Source organism: Psammomys obesus, unplaced genomic scaffold, assembly GCF_907164565.1.
Source record: "Psammomys obesus unplaced genomic scaffold, mPsaObe1.curated_primary_1811, whole genome shotgun sequence".
NCBI lineage: Eukaryota > Metazoa > Chordata > Mammalia > Rodentia > Muridae > Psammomys > Psammomys obesus.
Window position 1 is genome coordinate 7,829,393 of NW_026591711.1, and position 27,345 is coordinate 7,856,737.

At 39.9% G+C, this 27,345-nt stretch overlaps 1 protein-coding gene across 5 annotated transcripts in view; it reads right to left on the minus strand.

Moving 5' to 3' along the window:
- The window catches only part of Nt5c3a (5'-nucleotidase, cytosolic IIIA), a 46,233-nt gene that overhangs the window by 5,831 nt on the left and 13,057 nt on the right, over positions 1 to 27,345 (minus strand). The window contains exons 1-7 of one of the 5 annotated variants that reach the window (XM_055611865.1): positions 16,677 to 16,753; positions 13,072 to 13,207; positions 12,661 to 12,725; positions 5,386 to 5,484; positions 3,982 to 4,051; positions 1,413 to 1,459; positions 484 to 569 (exon numbers count right to left, since the gene is read on the minus strand). In XM_055611865.1, the coding sequence (XP_055467840.1) occupies positions 484 to 569; positions 1,413 to 1,459; positions 3,982 to 4,051; positions 5,386 to 5,484; positions 12,661 to 12,696 (338 nt within the window). In that variant the 5' untranslated portion in view covers positions 12,697 to 12,725; positions 13,072 to 13,207; positions 16,677 to 16,753. Of the gene's footprint in view, positions 1 to 483; positions 570 to 1,412; positions 1,460 to 3,981; positions 4,052 to 5,385; positions 5,485 to 12,660; positions 12,726 to 13,071; positions 13,208 to 16,676; positions 16,754 to 27,345 lie in introns of those variants that run through there. The other 4 variants (XM_055611866.1, XM_055611867.1, XM_055611868.1 and 1 more) reach the window with 4 other exon arrangements.

The window sequence follows — 27,345 nt, forward strand, 5'->3', positions numbered from 1 at the left end:
TGGAATGCTTGTCAGAGGAGCTGGCTCTAATTTCTCTGTCATCCTAGTGGTCTCCTGCACCCCTAAATTTGTCAAGATTTGTCTTGTCCTGGAGCGCCACACAAATCTCTCACTGTGGTCTACTTGCATGTTGCAGTTTGATGGACACAGCCAACACCAGAGGCCCAGTTCTCCACGTTAGGATTGGTGCAGTGTGGATCCTTGTTCTTTTCTTTGTACTTAGATCATGTCTTGTTCTCATAAGCTTTAAAATAAAGGTCTGGCTTTCAAGACTTATGTGCCAGACTTTTTAATCATGCTCACTGCATGTCAGCTTAAGGCAAGCTCCAGGCTGTTAATTTTCTGCAGTGACTCAAGGATTTTCTGTATGCGTTATCTGTGTATCTTTCTATGTACATTACGGGAGGGAAACAAAGCCCTAGTTTTAACTGGGCCACTGTAGCATTAGCACTTCACTGCTCCCAGTGCTCACAATGTACTCACCACTCAACCATGTAAGGGAACTTCTCTTCCACAGTGAGAACAGGATCAACTTCAATAGCGTAATATTGCTTCTTTAACTGCAGTAACTAAAAACAAATGAATAACCTAGCTGTGAGGATTATACAGCTTTGTCACTTACCAGATTAGTACAGAAAACAAGGCAAACAATAAAAACAATAGAAGGCAAAAAGCTATTTTTCAGTAAAAAAAAAAAGGGGGGGATGGTTTAATTTTCATTTACATATAATTAGATTCAACTGCAGAAGCCACCTTACTCCCAAGCCAGCAGTTCAGTGAGACCAAGTACTCCTTCAGAACGCCATTAGAAAAATGTGTCTATTTCCAGGCTCCGTTCCGCTGTGCTGTGGTACTGGGGACTGAATGTAAGGGATCACAAAAGTTAGGCAAGTGATCTCATTGATGCCACTGAGCTACTGCCGTTCAGCCAATGGTTGCATACCCTGTAATTCTAGCACCTGGGAGGTTGAGGAAAGGGGGGGAGGAACAGGCGCTCCAGGTGTTCCTCAGCTGGCCAGTGAGTTTAAAGCCAGTCTTGATTAAATGAGATGCTGTCTTAAAAAAAAAAACAAAAAACCTAAGATAGAATCCAAACAATAAACTTGATATTTATTGAATGCTTATTATGTGCCAGATATGATTACAAGCAATTTGCATTCATCTCACTTCTCTTGGAGAGGGTAGGGTGGAGATAAGGGGGGGGGGGGACAGGTCTCACTGTGTGGCTAAGGCGGACCCTAAACTTGAAACTGTCTTCCCTCTGTACCCTAATCTGGGATTATATGTGCACATCATGCCTAGCTTTTGACATTCATTCCTGTCAAAAAAAGAAAAAAACAAAACAAACCACCTAATCAGCTGAGGCAATGAAGTAAGATTTAACTATGCATTTGTAATGACTTGATATTTACCTTTCTTCGACATTCATCTGTAACAAACTTACAGTTGTCAATGATATCTAGAGAGGGAGGAGAGAAGGGGAGAGAGGGAGAAAAAAAGAGAGGGAGGGAGAGAGAGAACACATAAGCATTAAAATATTCTGGTTGATGCTACCACTAATAAAGATAACTTGCTTTTATTTTTAAGAACTAAATCAATTACTGTGGTTACTGCAACTTTTAATGCTGTAATTCAAATGGCATTGCTATAGGAAAAAATGGTTTCAAAATCTGAGTTTTGGTAAGTCTTCACATATTCCACTGAGCTAGACAGTTCAAGATCTTCAAACAATCAATTGTATACAATTTCCATTTTCATCCTCCTTTTTTGTTTCTTTCTTTGTTATTTTTTATTTTTATTATGAGTTACATTTTATTAACTCTATATCCCAACTGTATCCCGCTCCCTCATTCCCTCCCAATCCCACTCTCCCTCCCTCATCTCCTCCCTGCCCTTTTCCAAGTCCACTGATAGGGGAGGACCTCCTCCCCTTTCATCTGACCCTGTTTTATCAGGTATCTTCACAACTGGCTGCAAAGTCCTTTTCTGTGGCCTAACAGGGCTGCTCCTCCCTTGGGGGGTGGGGAGGTCGAAGAGCCTGCCATTGAGTTCATGTCAGAAATAGTCCCTGTTCCCCTTACTAGGGAAACCCACTTGGTTACCGAGCTACCACGGGCTACGTCCCAGAAGAGGCTGAAAGACTCTACCTAGCAGTGTATCAAAGCAGATACCAAGACTCATAGTCAAACCTTCGGTAGAGTGCACTGAATTATATGAAAGAAGGGGGAGTTAGAATGACATGGAGAGGATAGGAGCTCCACAAGGACCAAATATATCTGGGCACAGGGGGCTTATATGAGACTGTTTATTCATCCTCCTTTTTTAATAAATAGAAGCAACAAATGCATCACAAAGTTTATGATTTCCTTTCAGTTTTGAGACAGGGTATGTTGGGTAGTTTTTGTTAATGTGACACAAACTGTTGGGAAGAGGGAAACTGAGGAATTGCATCTAACACATTGACTGGCCTGTGGCCATTGTCTGTGGGGCATTTTGCTTGATTAATAATTGAGAAGGTCCAGTGCATTGTTGGTGAGTCTAGCCCTGACAAGTGGCTCCTGGGTAGTATAAGAACGAAAGGTGAGCAAGCCACTAAGCCCCCATAGCCTCTGTTTCAGTTCCTGCCTTGGCCTTCCTCCATGATGGACTGTAACTAGAAAGCCAAATAAACCTGTTTTTTCCAAAAGCTGGTTTTGGTCTCTTTTAGAAAGAACAGAAACCAAGCTAGGACAAAAGGTCTTGTGTAGCCCAGGCTGATTTTGAACTTAGGATCCTTCTGCCTCCACAGCTTCACTGCTGGGATTACAGGCACAAGCCAACTATACGCATTTTCTCAACTGTGGTTCCCAGTTTAAGATGTCTTAGAGACTGAACCCAGAGTTTCATGCTTGGAAGACTACCACTCTACCAACTGAGCTACATTCCCAGCCCTGAAAGATACCGTTTTCTCCAGGATAATACTTAATGTGAAAATTTGGAAAAGTTAACAATAACTGGTATTTTAGTATATGTCCTCTCAAAGTTTTATTTATTATTAATGAATTGGGTAAGATGAGAATCAAGTCAAATCTAGTTCTTTTCATTTCATGTTGTGCTCTGTATTTTTCATGTAATTAAAACTCAACAAATAACATTCACAATGGTTTTACAGTCTCTGGTATGTGGGTGAGGCAGAATTTATACTATTTTTCTAGTTTTACATTGTTCTTAGTTGCCTTCTAAGCTCTTGTCATTATAAATGATTTCACTTGGCACTGTCAGAAGTCAGTGTCAGGGCTTTACACATTCTAGACTAGTGCCCTATTAATGAGCTACATCCTTAACCCTGAATGTGCCAGCTGGTTTTCTGAGAAAATACCTGTTCGGACTGGCCTGTGGGTAAGTCTGTGGGGCATTTCTTGACTGATGATGGATGTGGAAAGGGCCAGCTTACTGTGGGTGGTTCCACGCCTGGCTGTGTAAGAAAGCAGGCTGGGCAAGCCTAGGGGAGCAAGCTAGAAAACAGCACTCCTCCACGGTCTCTCTATGAGTTCCTGTCTCCAGGCTCCTGCTTGACCTCCTGTCTTGGATTTCTTTTATGATGGATGGCAACTGCAAGTAATTAATAAACTCTTTCCTCCCCAGGTTGCTTTTGGTTTACAATAGCAATAGAAACTTAACAATTAAACAACGTTTGATAAATATTATTTTTTAGGTTATCCCAAAATTAAAAACCTTTCAAGTATTTCTTGTGTAATAAATAGAGTATAAGGAGTGAGAAATATTTTTAAGTCTTCATATAGTCTGTTTACTCCCAAAAGCAGATTATGAAAATAGCCATTCACATAAGATAAGTAAAAGAATTCCTCAAAACATAACAAGAAAAAGCAAGTTTCTTCACTTTCAACATCAAAAGAGAAATGCAGAACAAAAACCTCAATCATCTCAGTGATAAATATTTATGATTACACTCATTTACTTGGTTAAGAATGTCACACTTACTATGACATGTTGGGCATCTTTTCCCATTGTGGGAAAACTTACTTAGTGTCATATCAAAGTCTGTTATTATCTGTGAGAAAAAGGAGAAGGCAAAGTTGTAAGCAAGATCACCACAATCATAAACTCACTATATTAAACAAACACAAATCCTGAGACTTTCAATTGAGGTTCCTGGGAAGTTCCTCATTTAATCCACGTAACACACTGACTTGACTGATTATTTTTTCAATTAAAAAATTACTAGTTGCTGGGTGTACTGGAACACCCTTAATCACAGCACTAGGTAGGTAGAAACAAGCAGATCTCTGTAAGTTCAAGGTCAACCTGGTTTACAAAGTGAGTTCCAGGACAGCCAGGGTTGTTATACAGAGAAAGCCTGTCTCAAAAACAACAAAACAAAACATCTGGGTGTGTAAAAGTGAGTATGCCATGCTCTGGCATGTGTGTGAGCCAGAGGACAGCTTCTAGGTCAGGGTTCTTGCCTTCCACCGTGTTGAGGCAGGGTCTCACTTGCTTCTGCTGTCCTGCTCTGGATACCACTTAAAGAGGTAATAAATTAGCTTTCAGGCAGTTAAAATAGCAAAGGTATTCTTATGAAGTTGGAATAAATAACTTTTTAAATTACTTCCTGGGATGATGCTTGCCTATGATCCCAGCACCTGGGCGTTGGAAGCAAGCAAGCAAACAAACAAAAACCATATATATATATCTATCTCCCAGGTTTACAGTAAGAGAGAAACTTGTAAAATTCAACTATCCCTCATAAGGTTCCATTTTAAATGGACAATGACTCAGTTAATTAAAATATAGAATAACTTGAAACTGTACTCTTTCCCCAAAACATCTCTATATAGTATTAGTTATCTTAGAACTTAGTACAAAAAGCAAAAGCAAAACCAACCAACCAACCAACCAACCAACCAACCAACCAACCAACCAACCAACCAACACCCTCCTCCTTCACTAAGATTTTATCAAAACAGGAGATTAATAAGCTTGCTTTTCTCTGCAGTTGCTAGCTACTGGACTCACTGCTTATCCATGCCCTGCAGCACTCTATGACCAACACCAGACACAGGAGTCTGCTTCAACTTTTCTTTTTAGTTGGCTTAATTTTTTTATACAATATATTTTCATCATAATCTTCCTTTCTTCAGCTCTTCCTAGATCCTCCTTAACCTCTCCATGCTTTTGTTTTCTCGTTCTCTCAACAAACAAACAAAACAAAGACGCTAAAAAAACAAAAAATTATCAAACCAGACCCAAACCTTGGAATCTGGGTTGGGGGCTGCCCTGGAGTGTGGCTGACAGGCCCTGCGTCCCTCCACTGCTGAGAACTGATTTTTCCCTCCCCCACAGCAATCACTTGCAAATCTGCTTCAATTTTAAAGAGCTTAAAGTCACCTGAAGTTTGGCAGCTCCTCCTTTAATGAGACCACAGATAATTTCTTCTACTCTTGTAGGGTTCTTGATACGAACCGAGCTTTTCTGAAATTCTGGCATCTAAAAGCAAATAGAAATGAACTACTTTTACTTACTTTCCTCAGATCCTTTGGCATCAAGAAGAGTGTATTAAAAGTATAAAAGTGCTGAGGCATTAAAAACACAAGAAACCATATAAAATTACCATTTATTTATGCAAGAAAATTTAAAACATGTAACTAGTTTCCAACTAGAAAATGAAGAGAAAATTACATGCCATAGCATGGCAGTACACAGCTGTGACGCATCCTGGATGCTGAGGCAGGAGGATCCTGAGTTTAAGGACAGTTTAGGGGAACACAGCAAGAGCCTTATGCAAACCAAACTTAACAAAAGGTAACCCTACATTTATGGTTTATTTACTTTCTTATAAAGTGTAATTTTCTTATATAATTATACAGGTAATTTTTTTCTTTCCAAAATTTATAGAACATAAACCACTGTCATTAATCAAAACTCTCTAGAATATTAGAGAATATTTGAATTTAATGATAGTTGTTTCCTCTAAGAAACTTTTTGCCTAAGATTTAGTTTGTCTATGGTGGTATCTGCCTTTTAACTCCACCACTTGGGAAGCAGAAGCAGACAGATCTGTGAGTGGAAGGCCAGTCAGGGCTACATCCTGGGACTTTGTCATGAAAAACCACACCAGGGCACTCCTTATAGTCCCACCTACTCAGCAGGTGGAGGTGGAGGACCATTTGAACACAGATGTTTGAGGCTAGCCTTGACAACAGAGGTTGGTCTCAGTTTTAAAAATTAATTAAAACTTAAAAGAGGAATCTCGAATGGCTGAGAAATACTTAAAGAAATGTTCAACATCCTTAATCATCAGGGACATGCAAATCAAAATAACACTGAGATTCCATCTTACACCCATCAGAATGGCTAAGATCAAAAACATAAGTGGGAGCACATGCTGGTCAGGATGTGGAGAGAGGAAAATTCTCCATTGCTCGTGGGAGTGCAAACTTGTTCAACTACTTTGGAAACCAATCTGGTGCTTTCTCAGAAAACTAGTAATAGTTCTACCTCAAGGCCCAACTATACCACTCCTGGGCATATACCCAAAAGATATACATACACCCACAAGGACACTTATTCAACTTTGTTCATAGCAGCTTTATTCATAATAGTCAGAAACTGGAAACAACCCAGATGTCCCTCAACTGAATAATGGATAAAGAAAATGTGGTTCATTTACACAGTGGGATACGTCCCAACTATCAAAAACAAGGACATCTTGAACTTTGCAGGAAAATGGATGGTACTAGAAAAGATCATCCTGAGATAAACTAAACCCCAAAAGACATGCATTTGGTATGTACTCACAAGTGGGGATTAGCCATAAGGCACAGGCTAACCATGCTCCAATCCATAGGCCCAAAGTAGTTAAGTTATAAGGAGGACCCAGGGGAGGATGCTTGAATCTTACTGAGATGGGAAAATAAAATAGGCATTGGAGGTGGATGGAGGGAGGAAACTGGGTAGGAGAGGGGATGGGGAGGGGTTCAGAGATGGGGATTAGGAATAGAGAGAGCAGAGGAGAGAGGACCTGGTGTGAAAGAACAGAGGTGGAGGGCATCTCTGGGACTTGCTGGAGACCTGGGATGGAGGAGGCCACAGCAAGTCTAGGGGGTCACCCCAGCTGAGACTCCTAGCAGTGGGGGATATGGAGCCTGAAGTGGCCACCTCCTGTAACCAGGCAGGACTTAGAGTGGACACCAACCCACCCAAAAAACCTTTGATGTGAAATTTGTCCTGCCTACAAGATGAGCAGGGACAAAGATGGAGCAAAGATTGAAGGGATGGTCAACCAAAGACTGGCCCTACTTGAGACCCATCCCATGCAAGAGAACCAATCCCTGACACTATTAATGGTACTCTGCCCTAGCATAACTCCTCTGAAAGGTTACACCTAGTAACTCATGGGAACAGATGCATATACCCACAGCCAAACATTAGACCGAGTACAAGGAGTCCTATGGAAGAGTTGGGGGAATGGTTGAGGGAGCCAGAGGGATCAAGGTCTCCACAAGAAGACATACAGAGTCAACTAATCTGGGCCCACAGGGGCTCACAAAGACTGAACCACCAACCAAAAGCATGCATGGACTGGTCCTAGGCCCCCTGCACATCTGTAGCAGATGAGGAGCTTGGTCTTCATGTGGGTCCCCAGCAACTGGAGCAGGGACCTTCTCTGACTCTGATGCCTCCCTTTGGATCCCCTTCCTCTAACTGGGCTGCCTTGTCTGGCCTCCGTGGCAGAGGATGCACCTAGTTCTGTAGGGGCTTAGTGTGCCAGGGCTGGTTGGTAACCATGGGGGATCTCCCCTTCACTGAGGAGAAGGGGGAGGATGGGAGAAGGAGTGTGTGAGGGGGAGACTGGGAAGAGAGGAGGGAGGCTGAAAGCAGGGTTGTAAAGTAAATAAATAAATAAAAGACAAAACCCTTTTTTCCCCAGGTTGCTTTTGGTCATGGTGTTTCATCATAGCAATAGTAACCTTAACTAAAACAAACATTGAGGATTAAAGCAAAGATTTCATTTGTATTCATATTTACATTATAAAATATTTCTGGGCAGAAAAATATTACATAATTATTCCTTATAAGCTTTTGTACAGATAACTAAACTATCTCTAAAATTTGAAAAGTTGCTTTAAGATAATTGATTCTTTTACTTATACTATATTCCAAATAATTTACTGAATAATCTTAGCATAAGAACAGATATTTTTAAGATATTTTAACTAGTAGAAAGCTATATAAACTTCTGAGTTTGCTGAGATTTTAGGGTTGCTCAACAATTTTATATTGGGTGCCATTTTTTGTTTGAGCCTACCACAATTTGAAGGAAATCAAAAGAGGAATATCAGCTTTAGGCAAGCATGGTGACTGCACAGCAATGTCTTGGGCAAGCAACACAGAAAATCATGATCATCTTACATTATGATACACAGTGATAGTAAAAAGTTCCTTAGAAGAAATAACTCTATCACAGAATTCAGTATTTTCTGGGATTCTGTTTTGATCAAGAGCAAGCAAGCAGTATGTTAGGTTATGAATCTACGTAGTGTGTAATGGATGACCAGCCGTTTCTCCACTGTTATCACTGATACTAACATAGTCCATAAAAGCACTAGACTTAGGTTTTTACTTTAAGAGAATATGACCAGATTAAGTATGTCAGGTCCCACATTGTTCCTACATACACACCAGAGTTAAAAAGGCAACAACAAAACCCCCAAACCAAAATGCCAGAACATTTCCCAAAGACTGGAAGATAACAGCAGAGGTATACAGGAAAGGAAAAGCAATCAAACACTGTTTGAGTCATTTATTTATTTTTTCTATTTTTGGAGGAAGGGGAGAGGAAAGACACTGAGAACCAAGTCCCAAATGCATGAGTTCTATTATTTCTGTAGCCCTTACACACTTAGTTTTAAAAGCCGTTTCTTAAAACAATGATAAGATCATTTGTAATGTATCAAACATTGGCACCGAGAACCAGACTTTCAAGAGTCTCAAAAAGGGGTGGGGGATATGGCTCAGTTCATAAAGTACTTGCTGTACTTTCTGTGCTGGGATCCCTGGGCTTGAAATCAGCAAACTTTGGATTCAGTAAGAGACCATGGTTTACAAAAATAAGTGAGGAGCAACTGAGGATGGTACCCAATGTTGACCTCTGGCTTCCACATGGATGCAGAGGACCACAGTCCCCAGGCCTCAGTGGATTAAAATTTTTACAAATGGATTAAAGGTTGCTGAAATATTTATTTAACAATATTTCCAGTAGATAAGACAAGAATTAATTGGTATATTTCTTTCTTTCCTCATTCACCCTTATGTTTACATAATAAATACTGTGTGTCTACTTTGTGACACACCCTCCTGCTAGAGACTAGCTATCTACAGTGGACCGTATATATGGTGTGGACTGATATTTTGATGAGTACTAAGGACCGCTGCTTCTCTGCAGGACCCCTTCTGAAGCTCCCTTACAAAAATCTTAGCTGGGAAGAGCATATATTGATTCAGGGACTGAACTCATTGGATCTGGTGAAATGGCTCATAACTGTAACTACTACTCCACGGGATTTAACCCTCTTTTGCCAGTTTCTGTGCCAACACTCACATGCAAGTACCCACTCTCCTACATACACATAAGTAATTTTAAAAATATCTTTAAAAAAAAAAAACCACTCATACTAGTGTGAGTAAACAAAGGACTATGTTGTCATAATATTTTCACCAGGAAAAATGGAGTGTTTTATTTCATACTGAACAAAATGCCTTTCCTCAAGCAAGCCATACTCTTTAAGGTTAAGCCAACAAAAACAGCACCTGGGTATGGTGGCACACACCTTTAACCCCACAGCACTTGGGAGACAGAGGCAGGTAGATCTCTGAGTTCAAGATTAATCTGGTCTACAGATCAAGTTCCGGACAGTCAGGGCTACACAGAAAAACTCATGTTTTAGAAAAACCAAAGAAATAAAACAACTGGGTGGCACCTATCAACCACCCTGATTCTTTTTATTTATTTTTTTAATTTTTTAATTTATTGCAATTAATTCATTTTTTTTTTATCCCAGCTGTAGCCCCATCCCTCACCCCCTTCAACCCCACCCTTCCTCTTTCTTCTCCTCCCATTCCCCTCCCCAAGTCCACTGATAGGGAGGTCTTCCTCCCCTTCCATCTGACCCTAGCCTATGAGGTTTCATCAGGACTGGCTGCATTGTCCTCCTCTGTGACCTGGTAAGGCTGCTCCCCTTCCTCAGCAGCAGGTGATCAAAGAGCAGGCCACTGAGTTCATGTCAGAGACAGACTCTGTTCCACTTACTAGGGTACCCACTTGGATACTGAGCTGCCATGGGCTACATCTGTGCAGGGGTCTATGTCCTCTCCATGCATGATCCTTGGTTGGAGTATCAGTCTCAGAAAAGACCACTGTGCCCAGATATTTTGGCTCTGTTGCTCTCCTTGAAGCGCTCCTGTCCCCTCCAGGTCTTTCTATTTTCCCCTTTCATAAGATTCCCTGCACTCTGCCCAAAGTTTGGCTATGAGTCTCAACATCTGCTTCAACACCCTGCTGGGTAGAGTCATGGGTCCTATGTGGCACCCTGATTCTAATCAGGTGTTCACGCACACTTTTACATTTGGTATACTATAAAACATTTTTTCTTTTCTTTTTTTAAATCAATTATGAGAACTGTTAGCCTCTTATTTATTTTCAGTAACAAGCAAATTGAGAACTCAACTTGCTTCAGAACTCTTACAGGCTATAAGATCATTTTTTCCCCTTAATTATTACATATCAAAGAGAACCAGTGGCTGGAGTGTCATCCTTGCCTGTGCCTCTGAGAATGCACAACCATTCATTCCAGGTAGATAAGCACTGAACACCATAGTGGCTCTGGAGGAACAGACTGGTTACAACAGGAAAAGGGCTGGCAGCGACACCCTCTAGCAGGGTGGATGATACAGGTGAAAGAAATACAGAACAGTGGACGTGGCTCATGGGTAGAGTCCCAGTCAAACACCTGTGAAACCTGGGTTTAATCCCAGCAAAAGAAGAAAGGAAGAAACACAGATAGATAAAAATGACTTATACCATACTCCTTGGCTGAGACACAGTTTAAGCTGATGTATATAAATCAAATATTACTGGGTCCATTAGAAGGTATATTCTTTATGGTTTATGAACTAGTTAAATAAAGAATAAAAGAGTATTTATTTATTTTTGGTCTGGCATACCTCGTGTAGCTTAAGATGGCCTTGCTCTTGTGCAACCCTCCAGTGTCACTCTTTAGAACACTGGATTTTAGGTACATGCTACCATGCCTGGCTCCAAGAATTTTATCGTCGGCAATATGGGAAGTTATGGCATTTTTCCTCCAGTGTACAGAGGAGACATACTCCTTCCATGGCCACAGTACTGCTCTATACAGAAGACAGTTGTTTCCCAGGCACTACCAGGAACTTCACACACCTTTCGCCACACATAAGGTTGGTAGTTTCACACTGTGTCTTTACATAATAGTTTTTTGTTTTTTTTTTAAAACCTGATAGTCTTATGGAGTCCAATTGGCTTCAAACTAATTATGTAACCAAGAATGACCTTGAATTCCTGATCCACCCCCACCCTCCACCGCCCAGCACTGAGATTACAAGCAGGTACTACCACATCTCGGTTTTATGTAGTGTTGAGGACTGACTGAGAGCTTCCTGGATGCTAAATATGCACTCTACCAACTGATCAACATCCCCAGCCATTTTGCACCCTTTCTTTTTCTTAAATTCCTTTTTATGTCTGCTTGCCTGACCTGCCAGCCTCCCCATCTATCCATCCATCCACCCACCCATCTCTCTATCTCCTGTAGTGTGTGTAGGTTAGAGAACAACTTTTAGGAGTCAGCTCTTTCCTTCTATAACATGAATCCCAGGGATTGAACTCAAGTGAACTTTTTGCTTGGTGGCAAAAGCCCTTATCCCTGAGCCTTTTCAGTGGCCCTGAATGCCTGTCCCTTTAAAGCAGACTTAAAATATTTCATTCTGAATGGCTTAAATAAGAGTGCCAAGGAATACAGAAAAGAATGAGAATCTGAGTGTGGTAGAGCATGCCTGTATTTCAGCCCTCAGGAGACAGAAGCAGAACCAGGAGCCCAAGCATCATTGACTACAAAGTGAGTTCAACCATCCTGGGCTACTTGAGACCCAGCCTCAAAAAACAAAACTCCAAACCAAACATACAAACAAAGAAAAAAATAAAGTGTATATAATGCTAGGCATGGAGGCATATAACCTGTCATCTTAGTATGTCAGCATTACACCTGACAGAAGGATGGATACACCTGATTATGAGAATGTATCCCTAAGATATACAAAGACTCTATCTTCAAACAAAGTAAACAAAAAACAAAACCTCAAAACCAAACCCAAACAGAAACATTCTCAGAACCTAGCCATCTGCTTATGTTAAGAACTAGAAAATGCATTACATTTTAGCAAAACAATTTCCATTATTTGAGAGTCAACTCAGTAAGTTCTTGAGATTTTATTCTCTGTGTGCCAAGCACTGTGAAAAAAAAAAAAAATCCTATGTAAAATCTCAGTCACACCATTACATAGTTAAAGAGAGAAGAGTGGAGAAGATTGAACCTTTACAGGTGGAGCTGGAAGTATGTGCATACCCACCATTTTCAAAAGGACAGCAGACTCCTGATTAGTCATTTCTTGGTTATCCAATCTTCTGGATTTCCCTAGGTGATATCACAGCAAGAGAGAAGGAAAAAGGTACATGTGACACACTTACATTTGAGGCTCTTAATGTATGCTAATGACACAGGAAGATAGTATTTTAGTATGATTTAAATACCACGGATTTCAGGCTTAATGCTCAGCAAAGGAATTCCTCTATTAAGCAAAGTTTTAGGATGAAAATGTTGTTACCAAGAGTTGGAAACTCTCTTCTAAGAACAAAAATAGCACTAACAGGTTTGAATATGGAGGTAAAATGGACAACACATTTGCAATAGCATACTCTACTGGAAGATTTGTTAAAACAAAAACAAAAACAAAAAAACACAAAAAAAGACAGGGTCTCACTTGTCCAAGCTTGCTTTAAACTCCTGGGGATCCTCTGGCCTCAGCCTTCTTCTGCTCTGGAACTGCAGGTGTGAGCCACTATGCTTGACTTTGCAAAGATATTTTATCAATACTTCCTCTACACAAAGGGTGAAGCCTGTGAGAAAAGTGTGTTGACTGTGCCAAATTCATATAGGAATTAAAATAAAAGAAACATAATATACAAAGGTATTTTCCTTTAAAAATTTTTCAAACATACTTGTTCACCCACTGTGTCTCATCAGTGTCGCCCATACATGTATACGCACGGGGTTGTCAACTGGAGTGTGGGAATCTACCTGTGATTAAGTGCATAAAGAAAAGGGATCTCCTCCAACAGCCTTCTTCCACTGTCAATAGCTCCTCAGCTAGAGGTGAGGCTGAGGGAGCCCTTCCACCTCTGTACTAAATTTTCTTATGTTAAACTCTTCCTTCTTGGGTAAATCTGTGTTGTGTTTGCACTTAGCAAACGATTTGGGACAATGCCAGTATATGTTATGTGTTTGTCAAATGAAATGAGCATTTTTAGGAGGCTGCTGGGTGAAGCTTATATTCATTAAAACAAAGAAAATATCTCTATCATTATTCTGGTTTTGTCTTGTAGTATAGATCGTATAAAAAAATGACTAATTTTTTTTTTCCCCAAAATGACTCTGCTTTTACTTTACTCCAGGTAAATAAACATTTAAGGATCAAAAACTCTGTTTTAGAAGAGCCACTTAGGGCTGGTGGTAGAGCTCAGTAGTAGAAACTTGCCTAGAGTGCAGTCATGGACTTGATCTTCAGCTCAACAAACTCATAAACAAATACATAGTAAGAAAAAAGTCAGTGGGGGCTGAAGAGATACCTCGGCCACTAAGCATGTGCACTGCTCTTGGCAGAGGACCCAGGTTTCTTTCCAGCACCCACAACTGACTATAAATTTAGTTCCAGGGGATCCTATATGCCCTTCTAGGGCACCTACACACACTTAAAAATAATAAAAATATGTATTATTTTTAAAGAAAAATGTCATAAGATGGTCCTATGGCTCTTCAAAAACTGATGCTTCTTGAACTCTCACAAACAAAACAAGGATCAATAAAAGATTTGACAACGGTCTGCTTTCTTCCTCCACCCCCCTCCTCTGACAGGGTTTTGATATATAGTGCTGGTGTCTCCAAATTAATGGCAATCCTTCCACCTTATCGTTGTAATTACTGGGATTCTAGGCAAACAACAATCACGCCCTGCAGCTGCTGGCTTTCAGTAAGTCACGTGCGCTCTGCTAATGTCAACCCGAGAGCTTTCCTTCTTCCCAGTGCTCACTAATCTGTCCGAATCTAACTTCCACTCATCAAAGTGAACCTATGTGAACATGAAACTGCAGTCCCAAACCTCACTTTCAGACCTGTATGCTTACAAAGTGTGGACACACACAGGCATAGATGCCAGCATTCTGGGACTATCTGAAAGAAGATACTGAACATCAGAGCAGAGTATTTTTAACCAACGATCTGTAAACCTATACCCGGTGCATACAAAGTTCTAGCTCGTTCTGCCAATGTCATCTGTGGCAGATGTGGCTTCAAGATGAGAGCTGTTGGAAAAAACAAATCAAGTACAGAAGACACATTCAAAAATAGAAAGCTCTACCCTTGAACTATCTTCGATGGAAGTTTTAAGGCCTTTAAATCTGTAAGCTTGAAACATGAACTAGAAAATTATGAAAACTAGAGAACAATTACTTCGTGTACTTTCAGTATGAGCTTAAGGTTTCTAATGGTGTTAACACAAGAATGTGTAGAACAAAGATAAAGAATGAAGCAAGAGGTAAGAACTTCAGTTAAATTTGTTCCATAAGGATTTTAGTTACTGTATGTCATTCTGAGGCTGTAGTTTTATCAACAAAATGGGTATGTCTACATAAGCAATTTACTCTCTTTAAAACAAAGCTTAAAGCATCTGAGTATAAACTGAATACTTGTAAAGGCTGTTTCACTCTGCTTTATAGGAAAGTAGACAATATAAATTAATTAACATAGCATTTAAGTTATGACTGTGCTTTAATTTTGATGCTTGCAGAAACATGAAAATTACACTGATAAGGTAATAAAATTGTATGTAGTGAACTGTGTATTTCACATGAGGAAAGCTACATCTCACACTCACTATAATATGGAAAGGGCTCTGGCAACAGTATTAACTGTCCCCGTTAAATTCATTGTTATTTATTGGACCTTTCTCAACTAACCAATACTATTTGTCTTAAGTTTGGTGTATTAAAATGTTAAATTTCTTAGGGTGATTATCAAATGGAAATAAAACTATAAATTCACTTTCAATACAGGATTGTAATAATTTCCTTATTGCACGTAAATAATTCTCCCCAGACAGAAATAAATATACACAAGGTGCAAAGTGAAACATTCTCGGGACAGACAATAAACAAAACTGAAACTGAACAGCTGAAGGTGTAGGAGGAAACAGGCAGAAACTACAGAAACTCAAAGGCTGTCTACTTCAGAATGGGCACTTTATGCTAATTTTCTAAAGTGGGAAAACAAAAGTAGGATTTTATGAATAATTGTAAAAACAAATAGTTAGTAAGCTTAGAATGTAGTCCTACAGCATTCCACCTATATCGGTTCGAACCAAAAGCACTTTCAAGACCAATAAGCTAAGGCACATGGAAATTATGTTGCTGGCCCTGAACATACTCTTCAGTTCTTCCTGTCCTATTCCTTCCTTAGAACAACAGCACAGGTAACAACAGTATCCACTAAACCTAAGTAAGCTGCTTATACAACAGTCTGTTGCATGGTCGAATTTTAAAAATAACCTATATTAAACTTGAAAAATGCAATTATTTAAATCTGATGCTGAGCCAGGCACAATGTACGAAGCAATCAGGAGGTTAGAGGCCAGCACAGACTAAATTATAAGACCCTGTCTCAAAAAGAAATCTGACATAGCCACAGTATTCTAGATTTTACTACAATATATATGTTCTGTGTTTTAAGAATGTGTTTTTGGAGGTTCTGGGTATCCAACCTAGTATCTATATATGGCAGGCAAATGGTCTACCACTGAACTACATCTCAGTCCTTACATGTCTGAATGTTAATTTTTAGTGTGCTAATTGTTACATTAGAGACCTAGTTTTCATCAATTCATAAAATATATCGGTATAACCTCAGTCTAGAAGATCCTGTATGACTCAAAGGCATGAAAATTAATCTTTATTACCAGCAATAATAGACTCATGTGGCTTTCTGCAAAATTAAGTCACATAGCAACTGGTAGTTGCTACCCCCTTCTGAGAGTACTTCGTTTTTGCCTAACATCTGCATGTCTAAAATAAGAAATCTTTAAAATCTGACTATATAAAATGTAGATGGTGGGTCTAAGATATCTCAAAGTTTTACATATTTATACCTTTGCAAACTACAAAGAATTTTACACTCTACTACATTAGACTAATCTACTTTTATTTTCTACTCTGTATTTTTAAATGGCCAAAGTTTCAGTAAGATAAAAGAACCAAACAAGAACCACAGCAAGTTAAATACAAGAAACTCATGTCTTCCAGAACAGTGAGTACTTACTCTGAAGGTAACTGGACCAGCTACGGAAGCACCAGCAAAAGAAAATTCTTCCTGTCTGAGAAGCCCTAATATAGCACAAGGTGCAAGGAGGGCGGCTCCCAAAGCCTTGACTAAGCCTTACGCAAACAGTCCTGTGACGCACACGGAACAGTGCTGCTGTATTATGCTATGGGTGACAGCCTTGCTGGCTCTCAGCTCGATACCATTTAGTTTACAGAACTTAACCAGCTGGGGAAACATGATGGCTAAGAGCAAGCAGCTCACGCTACGAGCAACTGCTCTGCAACCTAAGAAGGAACTGTTAGGCCTAACTCTTAAACTACTCCTTTCCTGTTTCCTACTGCACTGCACTGTGAAGTGTGCAGACTTCTGGTAGGTGCTATATTTCAAGACAAATGAAGTTTGGTTGCTGGATCCGGAAGGCAGATAGGGGGCTGTTGTTCAATTTGACACAGAGTTCTAGTTTTTTTTTCTTTTTCATTTATTACACTTTATTCATTTTGTTTGCAGCTGTTTTTAAATGAAAACAGTTCTAAGAGTGGTGTGTGGTAGTGTGGGTGTGCAACAGTGTATCTGTATCCAGCGTCACCAAATTGTATGCTTAAACATGACTAAAATGGTACCTCTTGTATTATGCATATATTATTCCAGTGCGACTTAAAGTGGCTTTCACATTTTCTTCGTATTTTCAGCAGCTTTTCTTAAATTTTAATAAAACTATGCCAAAAAAAAAAAGGGAAGACTATTCTAAAACTGGAAAATGCAGGTATAACGGTGTCCACTTGTAGTCTCAGCTATTCAGGAAGTGAGACAGGAAAATCACTGGATCTATGCGGGCCAGCCTGGGTAACACCAAATGAAGGTTTTATTGATGTTATTAAAAAAAAGAAGAGAATGAGATAAAATGTTTTTCTTTGAAAACAGAAACAGTCTGAGCAGCTGGATGGCAAAATGCTAGTACTGCACCAGGACCTGCTAGATAAGGTAGAACACGGCCTCTGGGCAGCTTTATCACCAGGAACACAGTTAAGCTGTACACACGTAAATACATTTTTCTTTTGTCTCTCTACTGTGTTCAGAGAAATCTAATGCCATGCTATATTTTAGCAATTAAACTTTCTGAAGTAGCAAGCTTTTTTCTTTTTTTTTTTTTCATTTTTCCAGAGAAAGGATCTCAATATATTGCTCAAGCTAGGCCCAGGTGATCTCCATGTCTCCTCAGCCTCTCCAGGAGCAAGAATTGTCAACTACAAGGCCACATTGCCATAAGAGCTTTTGGGCTGCCTTTTTTTTTTTTTGGTGTGTGTGTGTGTGTGTGTGTGTGTGTGTGTGTGTGTGTGTGAGGGTGGCAGATGGGGAATACAAGGTCTCACTACATAGCACTGTCTGTCCTGAAATGTTCTACGTTTGTCCTCAGATTCAGTGACATCCCACCACCACCCTGTGCTGGCTGGGTGTGCAAATCTGTACATTGAGTTGTCTGGGTGGTGGCTTGTGTAGGCCAGAGGTCATCTTCCGGTGTCTTCCTCAATTTCTCTCCTCCTTAAACAGAGACTGTCACTTGAACCCAGAGTTTGCTTATTCAGACAGGCTCGCCAGCCAGCTTGACTTGGCATCCCTGCCATCGGCCTCCTTGGTACTGGGATTACAGGTGTGCTACCACACCTACTTGGCGTTTATGTGGGTGCTGGGATTCCTAATTCCAGTCTTGTGTGGCAAATGCTTTACCCACTGAGCCATCTCTCCAGCCCAAGGTACTACTATCTTATTATAATAAGATTTAATAAGGCTCATTAACAAAACATTTCTCCATGAGGAAGACCTATTATATGTAATTACTGATGGGAGTTTAAAGACAGCAAACAAAAAATGCTAACTAATCTGCCCTAAATTACCTTCTTTAACAAAGAAGTTTTGGAGTTATACTTCCACACCTTCTTAGAGAAATATTTAGAAGTATTACTAAAATCTGTAGATATAAACATTCCTTTGACATACCATTTAGTGTCTAATAACTTTTCCTAAGGAAATACAGTTGTACACCAAGATATAGGTTGTAGATTTGCTTGTAGTATTTAAGAAACTTCAAGCATTCATAACAGCAAAACCTAGTTCATTCTTAACATAGAAGAGAGGTGGGTGTAGTGATAAATGTATGTAATCCAGCACTTGGGAGGTAGAGGCAGGGAGATGAGGAATTCGAGGTCATTTTCCTCTGAAGAGTTGGAGGCCAGCCTAGGCTACAGGAGATAGTCTCAAAAACAAAACAAGGAACAGTAAAAAAAAAAAAATGTAAAACAGAGGATAGGTATGAGGTGGGGCTGAAGCTGAGAGGCAGAGTCTGTTTAGCATGAACAGAGCCCTGGACCTAGCCCCAAAACTACGAACACAACAAAACTGAACACACTGTGGCACACACATGAAATACAGAAGTATGAAGCTTTTAGAAATGATCATTGCTGGATGTGATGGTTCAAGCTGGCAGTCCCAGTACTTGGGAGGAAGGAGCAGGTGGGTTACTGTCCCAGGCCAGGAGATGCTACAGTAAAGCCCTGTCTTAGAAACAAGAAAACAAAAGATTGTAAGTGGCTAAAATTTACTAGCTTCTGCTGTGGGTGTGGCTCAGTACACAGGGTGACTGCACAGAATATATGAGGCCTTGGTTTGAGTCCAAGCAGTGAAAAAATAAGTAACTAAAGAACATGAGTAAATTAGTAAACGTTACTGAATTCTAAGTATGTGGACATTCCTCACCTTATATCCCTGTCACCCTGCATATCACATGTCACTATTCTTGTATTTCCTAAGTGAGTTAAGGTGTACAGCTGCCAAGGAGCAGCAATAGATCCAGGATAGGAAGCACAGGAAATCTAAAATAGGACATGCGATTGGATCCATGTCAGCACTAACAGCCCGCTTTTATACAGAGTTTTAGAAAATAACTGATTTCCTTGAGAAATAAATGGTATGTTTAAATGTGAGAGTCAGCAGCAAGTAGCATTAATCTTGTCCATAATCAGAAAAACTGAAGAGTATCCTGGCCAATAATGCATCAAGACCTGTATCGGGAGCCAGATACTTCACAGCACACCCGATCTTCAAAGTAGAGGCAGAAGAACCACAAGGTCCAGACCACAAAGGTTTCTGTATTGTCAGTCCTGAAACATCAAATGCCCTTGACAGGAGGTCTAATCCAAGGAAGTTAGATTGAGAGAAGTTGATACACCTCCCCTTCTTTACAGTAGAGCAGTATGGAATCTGGGGAAACGAAGCCACTTACAGCCTTTATGTGTAATAAGACTTATGTACAGAAGCTCCAAGGTTTTTGTTTTTAGTCATTTTGTGCCAGTGTGGGCAATTATGTACACACGCTTACATGAAAGTGCTTGAGAAATACACTCCTAAGAATGTTTGGCTTGTACGATGGCTCAGCAGATAAAAAGCCTGACAACTTAAGTTCATCCCGAGACCCACAGTAGAAGGGAAAAACAAACAAATAACAAACAACCCTCCCCAACCAACTCAACAGAGATACTCACACATACACGCATACACATACATACACACACACACACACACACACACACACACACACACACACACACAAACACTAATTATAAATTAAAAACTGTATGCCACACAAAGTAGTGATTTAATGACTCCAACTTCTAGACACTTCCAACAGGACTGATGCTCACAGGACCATACAGAGACTAGTAGCACACACAAGACCTGCCCAGGTTTCAGCCAGAAGGGTCTTACCCCTAATCAAAAAGCTATTTGAAACCGACTCCCTTTGGCAAAGGAAAAAGCAATTTTCTCCAGTGATGTGCCACTGGGTATATCATGACACTTCAGAGAAGGGTTCGAGCTCAGGAGTAGCTGGCCAATACAAAACAAACTCAGTGGTATTTTTGTGGACCTTTTGTTTCATTTAATTTTGTCTTACTGGTCTTTTGTTTTTTTACTTTGATTTGTGTGTGTGTTTTGTTTAGAGATAGAAAGGAAAAGGGAGAGAGAATATGAATGAGAATGGACAAGAACAAAGTAGAGAGGGTAGGGAAGTACAGGATCTGGAGGAGAGAAGTGATCAAAAGCTATTGTATGTAAAAATTATTTAAAAACAAATAAACAATTTTAGGGGCTGGGGATGTAACTGAGTGGCTAGCATTCATGAAGCCCTAAATTTAAACTCCAGAACCACAAAACAAGCAACACAAGTTCAGTTTTGTTTTAAATAGCTTCTCCACTGTTTTCTGAGAAGAGCTAGAAAGAAGCTGGAAGTCACAAATGTGGTTCTTGAGCAGTGGAGTGAACTTTCATCTCTGCCCTGTGACTGGCCTGGCTGAAACCACCCACTTCCCTCCTCATAGCAAGCACTAGATGAGGAATTCCCATGCCAAAGGACAGGACTAAAATATCTGCTGCGTTATTTTCTCCCACTCTGACACTGTAACTAGGCATTTGTTTATTTTACTAGTAAGTCTGGTTATCTTTATCAATAAAGAAAGTGATATCCACTTGCGTATTTGAGTAACTACTCAGAACTTTTTATGGTTTGCCACTAAAAAGTTTCTTACTGCTGGTCAGCCCTGAAAATACAAGGAGGACCAGAGTTCAGTTCCTAGAACTCCCATTTTAAAAGCTGGTGGTACACATTCTTGTAATCCTCGTAGCTCAGTGGCCAGCCAGCTGAGCCTACTTGGTAAACTGGCTGGTGGGTTATAAGGAGCCTATGAATTCATCTCAACAGGTATTAAAACTTTTCCCAAAACCTCAACTAAGTGACTTGAGATTTAATTTCCTTTGAGAAAGTCAAACACATTCTTTAACAGTCTTTCTTTTCTTTTAGTTAAAATCCTTTGCATGCTTCATGCTAAATGCACCATGCCCTGGTATATCTAGATTTATATCACTCCAATTGTTTTTTTTTTTTTCATCTAATTGTAGTTGAATCTCTGTGCGTAAAACAGAACAACTTGGACTTTCCACAACACACAGTTCGTACTCTGCTCAAAAGAAACACTACAGCTACAAATTGATATTTTGTATAGGGCATATTAAATAAAAATGCTAAGGTTTTCCTATTTGTGCATCCTACCTGATACACCTAAAAGGAGAACACAAGAGACACTCACACACAGCAAGATTTTCATGGCTCCCAGCAGCAACAACAGAGAGCAAGCATGGCTTAGTGTAAAAACATGTGTTTTAGTATGCAGGAAGCCCTGGGAAGACTGCTAGCACTAAGACATACAGTTTTTAATTTATAATTAGTGTTTGTGTGTGTGTGTGTGTGTATGTATGTGTATGCGTGTATGTGTGAGTATCTCTGTTGAGTTAGTTGGGGAGGGTTGTTTGTTATTTGTTTGTTTTTCCCTTCTACTGTGGGTCTCGGGATGAACTTAAGTTGTCAGGCTTTTTATCTGCTGAGCCATCGTACAAGCCAAACATTCTTTGCTAGCACTAAGACAATTCACACCTATAGTGGCAGGCCGAGACAGAGATCACTGATTTTACAGGCTAGCTTGGGCTACATAGTGAGACTATAACAACATAAAAACAGAAAACGGACAAGAAGACAGAACAGGACTAATTCCATTTATAGATTCTAGAGTCTTAAACACAAGAGTGACAAACTAGAATGAGTGCTGTAATAGCCAATAGCCAATACAAGCAAGTCAGAATCAATAAGAGATTAGAGATGAAGGACAGGCTCTCAGGTGACTTTCTCCCATTGTTTTCTGTAGTGACTGTCACTAGCATTACCTGGAAGCAGAAACGACCTACGTTTCAGACAGCTAGAATCAGCTGAAGTTAACAGACAGTTGTGCTAATAATTAGAGACAGTTTTACAAGTTAGGTAAATAATGCCTAATGTACTTGGTCCTAAGTCCATGCCCTCCACCCAAAGAGATTTAGTTTCCACATCTAGGGCTTTCCAGTTTCAGTTCCACTGCTGTCTTTCTTTTCTTTCCCTTGCTTTTTATCTTTCTTCTTCCTCCCCCCCCTTTTTTAAAAGATTTATTTATTTACCATGTATACAGTGTTCTGTACTGCATGTACACCTGCACACCAGAACTCATTATAGATGGTTGTGAGCCACCATGTGGTTGCTGGGAATTGAACTCAGGACCTCTGGAAGAACAGCCAGTGCTCTTAACCTCTGAGCCATCTCTCCAGCCCCAAAAGATTGACAGGTCTCTTTTTTTTAAAGACAGGATTTCACTATGTAGCCCAGGGCAGCCTTGAATTTACTACCTTCCTTCCTTAGCTTTCCAAGAGCTGAGATTATGGTGCACCCTATACCATACCTAATTCTAGTCTTTTTATTTTTTTCTTTCTTTTTTACACTAACTACTGTCAGGGAGTTTCAGTTTTACATTTCAGCATGCTACAAGGCTTAGGAGTTCTCAAGTAGTTCCTATCTGTTTCTATAAGAACCCATTTAGTAACTCATTTGTTCTTTTAGAATTCTAACAGTTTGACAAGACAGACCTTGACAGATATACTAACTAATCATTGTTTTCCAGAAAGCTGAATATAAGAATATGGTGGCTTGAGGGCTGGGGCAATGGCTCAGTGGGAAAGAACACTGCTGCTGTAGCAGAGGACTGGGTTCTGTTCCCAGTACCCACAACAATCTGTTACTCTGGTTTTGGTCTTATGTACACACATGCAGGCAAAACACTCATATGTATAAATAATACTCATATATATAAATAAACCTTTTAAAATGTATTTAAAAAAACTATGACATTTATTGTTTTCTCAACAGGCTCAAGTAATTCTGTATCTTAAGCTCCAAGTAACATGCCACAATTGCTTAGATTTTGATATTCTTTTTTTAATTAACTAATTAATTTATTTATTTATTATGTATACAGTATTCTGCCTGCATGCCAGAAGAAGGCACTAGATCCCATTATAGATGGCTGTGAGTCATTATGTGGTTGCTGGGAATTGAACTCAGGACCTTTGGAAGAGCAGCCAGTGCTCTTAACCTCTGAGCCATCCCTCCAGCCCAGATTATGATATTCTTAATGGTGTCTCCAACATAAATTCTCAAATAGAAGGGCATATGGAGCAATATAAATGAGATGGTGTGATGTGCAAGGCAGAGACAACTAGGAGCACAGAGGTCCTTTCAGGCCTCGCTATCTATTTCCACTTACTTACAAGGAACTTGCCAAACAAATTAAGCAACCCCTCATCAACTGCAAGAAAATTTTGTATCTTTAGTATTTTAGTAGATTTTTAAAAACGAAAGGTAGAGAAGGCAAACAGGATATATAAAACAAAATGACAAAAAGGCAACTAAGTCTGTCATAATTGGGTGTTGTCATACTTGTTTAAAATTTATATCTTAATGGTTAAAGTAACTCTGAGGGTTTACATAAGAGTACACACAACCTTCCAGGCATGGCGGCTCATACCTTCAGCCCCAACACTCAGGAGGCTCAAGCAGGCAGGTCTTTGTAAGTATAAGGCCACGGCTACATACATAGTGAAAAGAGATAGTGAATGAAAGAAATACATAACCCTCAGACAATGAATGAACACAAAGAAAAAAAAAATTAAAATACTTATCACTAGGGTCAGAGGTAGCTAGCTCAGTGTACAGCTCTTGCCTTGATGCATGCCTCAGCTTCTGAGTTCCTTCTCCAGCAACACAGAAACAGCGCAGAAACACTGAAAAGCAGCATCCACTGTGGGAGAAGCCCGCCACCTGCTGACAGAACACTGCACTATGTAGCTGTTCCTGATGGCTGGGGGTTTTGTTTGCTTACTTGTATTTAATGACTTTGTTTATTTAATTAAATTGCTAACTTATTTGTTTTTTTATTTTATTTATTTTTTAATTTATATATTTTTAATACTAATCACAGGTTATTTACTTTGTATCCTAGCTGTAGCCCGATCCCTCATTCCCTCCTAATCCCACCCTCCCTCCCTCATCTCTTCCCTGTCCCTTTCCAAGTCCACTGCTAGGGGAGGTCCTCCTCCCCTTCCACCTGACCCTAGCTTATCAGGTATCTTCAGGACTGACTGCAATGTCCTCCTCTGTGGCCTAGCAAGGCTGTTCCTCCCTTGGGGGGCATGGGAGGAGAAGGTAAAGGAGCCAGTCATTGAGTTCATGTCAGAAATAGTTCCTGTTCCCCTTACTAGGAAAACCCACTTGGATACTGAGTTACCATGGGCTACATCCAAGCAGGAGTTCTAGGTTATATCCATACATGGTCCTTGGTTGGAGAAACAGTCTCATAGAGGCCCCCCATGCCCGGATATATTTGGTCCTTGTGGAGCTCCTGTCCTCTCCAGGTCATACTAACTCCCCCTTTTATCATATGATTCTCTGCATTCTGCCTAAGGTTTGGTTATGAGTCCCAGCATCTGCTTTGATAAGCTGCTACATAGAGTCTTTCAGAGGCCCTCTGTGGTAGGCTCCTGTCCTGTTTCTTGTTTTCTCCTACTTCCCATGTCCATCCCATTTGTCTTTCTAAGTGAGGTTTGATCATCTTACCCAGGGGCCACTTTCTTGTTTATCTTCTTTAGGTGTACATATTTTAGTATATTTATCCTATCTTATAAGAATTATATAAGTGAGTATATACCATGTGTGTCTTTCTGCTCTTGGGATACCTCACTCAGGATGATCTTTTCTAGACCCCACCATTTGCCTGCAAATTTCATGATTTCCTTGTTTTTAATGGCCGACTAGTATTCCATTGTGTAAAAGTACCACAATTTCTGTATCCATTCCTCCATTGAGAGACATTTGGGTTGTTTTCAGGTTCTGGCTATTAGGAATAAAGCTGCTACAAACATGGTTGAGCAAATGTCCTTGTTGTGTATTTGAGCATCTTTTGTTTGTTTAATTAAATTGTTAACTTATTTGTTTTAGAGACAGAATCTCACTATGTAATCCTGGCTGGCCTGGAACTCACAGAGCTCCATTTGCCTCAGCCTCCCAAATGTCACCTGCCAGAGCATGGCTGATGCTTTAATGGGAGCAAAACAATGCCTCAGGTAAGATTCTCATACTACATTTACAGAACTGGTGAAAATGCCAGTGTTAGCCTGAGGCATGATATATAGTTTGGAGCTACAGGGAAAGAAAAGAAAAAAGAAACGAAACGAGAAAAGAAAGGGCCACCTCACTCTCTTGGGTTCTGGTTTAAATATTTTGCTGGCTGACGCCCATGAACTTCAACATAATAGACTAGGCCACCTGGGAAAGGACAGTAATCATCTTTTTGAGAAGCATCACAAACTGTTAAATGGCTAATGAACCACAGTCCAGCTCCCTCTCACCTATGCATAGGTAGGGTTCCTTTCATCAATGACTTTTCCTGATGCTTTGGTTTTACTGTTTTGGCTCTTGTTCTTCTTCCTCTTCTTTCTCTTTGTTATGCTGAGACAGTATCTCATGCAGGAGCTGATGTTAGCCTGGAAGTCATATGTAGTCTAGAGTAGCCTAGAATTTGTAGAAATCATCCTGCTTCAGCCTAAGTACTAGGATTATAGTCATGAGACAGCAACCTAGCCTTGATAAATGTTTCTTGTTGAACCACAAGCTTGCGCAATGTACCCAGTAAGTCTCCTTTTCAAGAACAGAATTCTTTAGATGAGAAACATAACTATAAAAGCATGTCCCCCCTGTCTCTCCCTCACCCTGTCCAATTTAAACTTAGTTGAAGGTTAACTAGCTTTAGAGAACCTAAATCAATCCCAGTTCTTGGGAGTCTTAACAGGATTGCAAGTTTGAGGTCAGCCCTGACTATACAGTGAGTTTAAAAATAGTCTGGACTACATAGCAAGAACCTGTCAAGAAAAACAAAAACAAAAACAAAAAACAAAACAAAAAAAACCCCCCAAAACCACGAAATCACAATGTACAGTTATTGCTGGGGCACGTTCGGCACCAGCAGAGGCCTTTGGGCTCTGAAGGGAATCCCTTCTAAGTTGCACAGTGGGCAACAAAACCAGTCCTCAGCAGGCTTAGGCCGGATGACTACAAATTTGAGAGCATATATGGCTGTATAGACCTTCTCTCAAACTAAAATAATGACTAAATAACTAAATAAAAATTAAGATCAGATAATTATGGGCACTAGTACTCAATAGCAGAAAGTACTTGCTTAGCACACACCAGTCCCTGAGTTCCATTCCAAGCACAGCCAAATTTTAAAATAAATGTTCTCTTATGTATATTAATTATCTCTAAATGATTTCAATGCTTACAGCACTTTTAAAGCAAGAAAAGGCAAATAAGAAAAGGATTTTTCGTTAAATCATACAGGGAACATTTCAGCTACTATAAAATTAAGGCTAAGTAAAAAACCTTTGTGAAGACTTTTTACAGTTCTACAAGTTGAAACTCTGTTCTTTCTCTCTCCCTCTTTCCCTCCCGTTTTCTGAGATAGAGTTTCATATAGTTGGTGATGGTCTTGAACCTGTAATGGTGATGGCAATACGAGTATGTGGCATAACACCTGGTTTATATGGTGATGCGGATCGAAACCAGGGCTTCCTGTATTCCAGGTAATGCTCTGCAACAGAGCTACAGTCCCAGACTCCAGGATTATTTTAATTTCTGCTCCCCACCTCTAGATTTTAGTATATACTCAGAGAAAAACATGTTTAATCATACTAAAATCCATCCTAG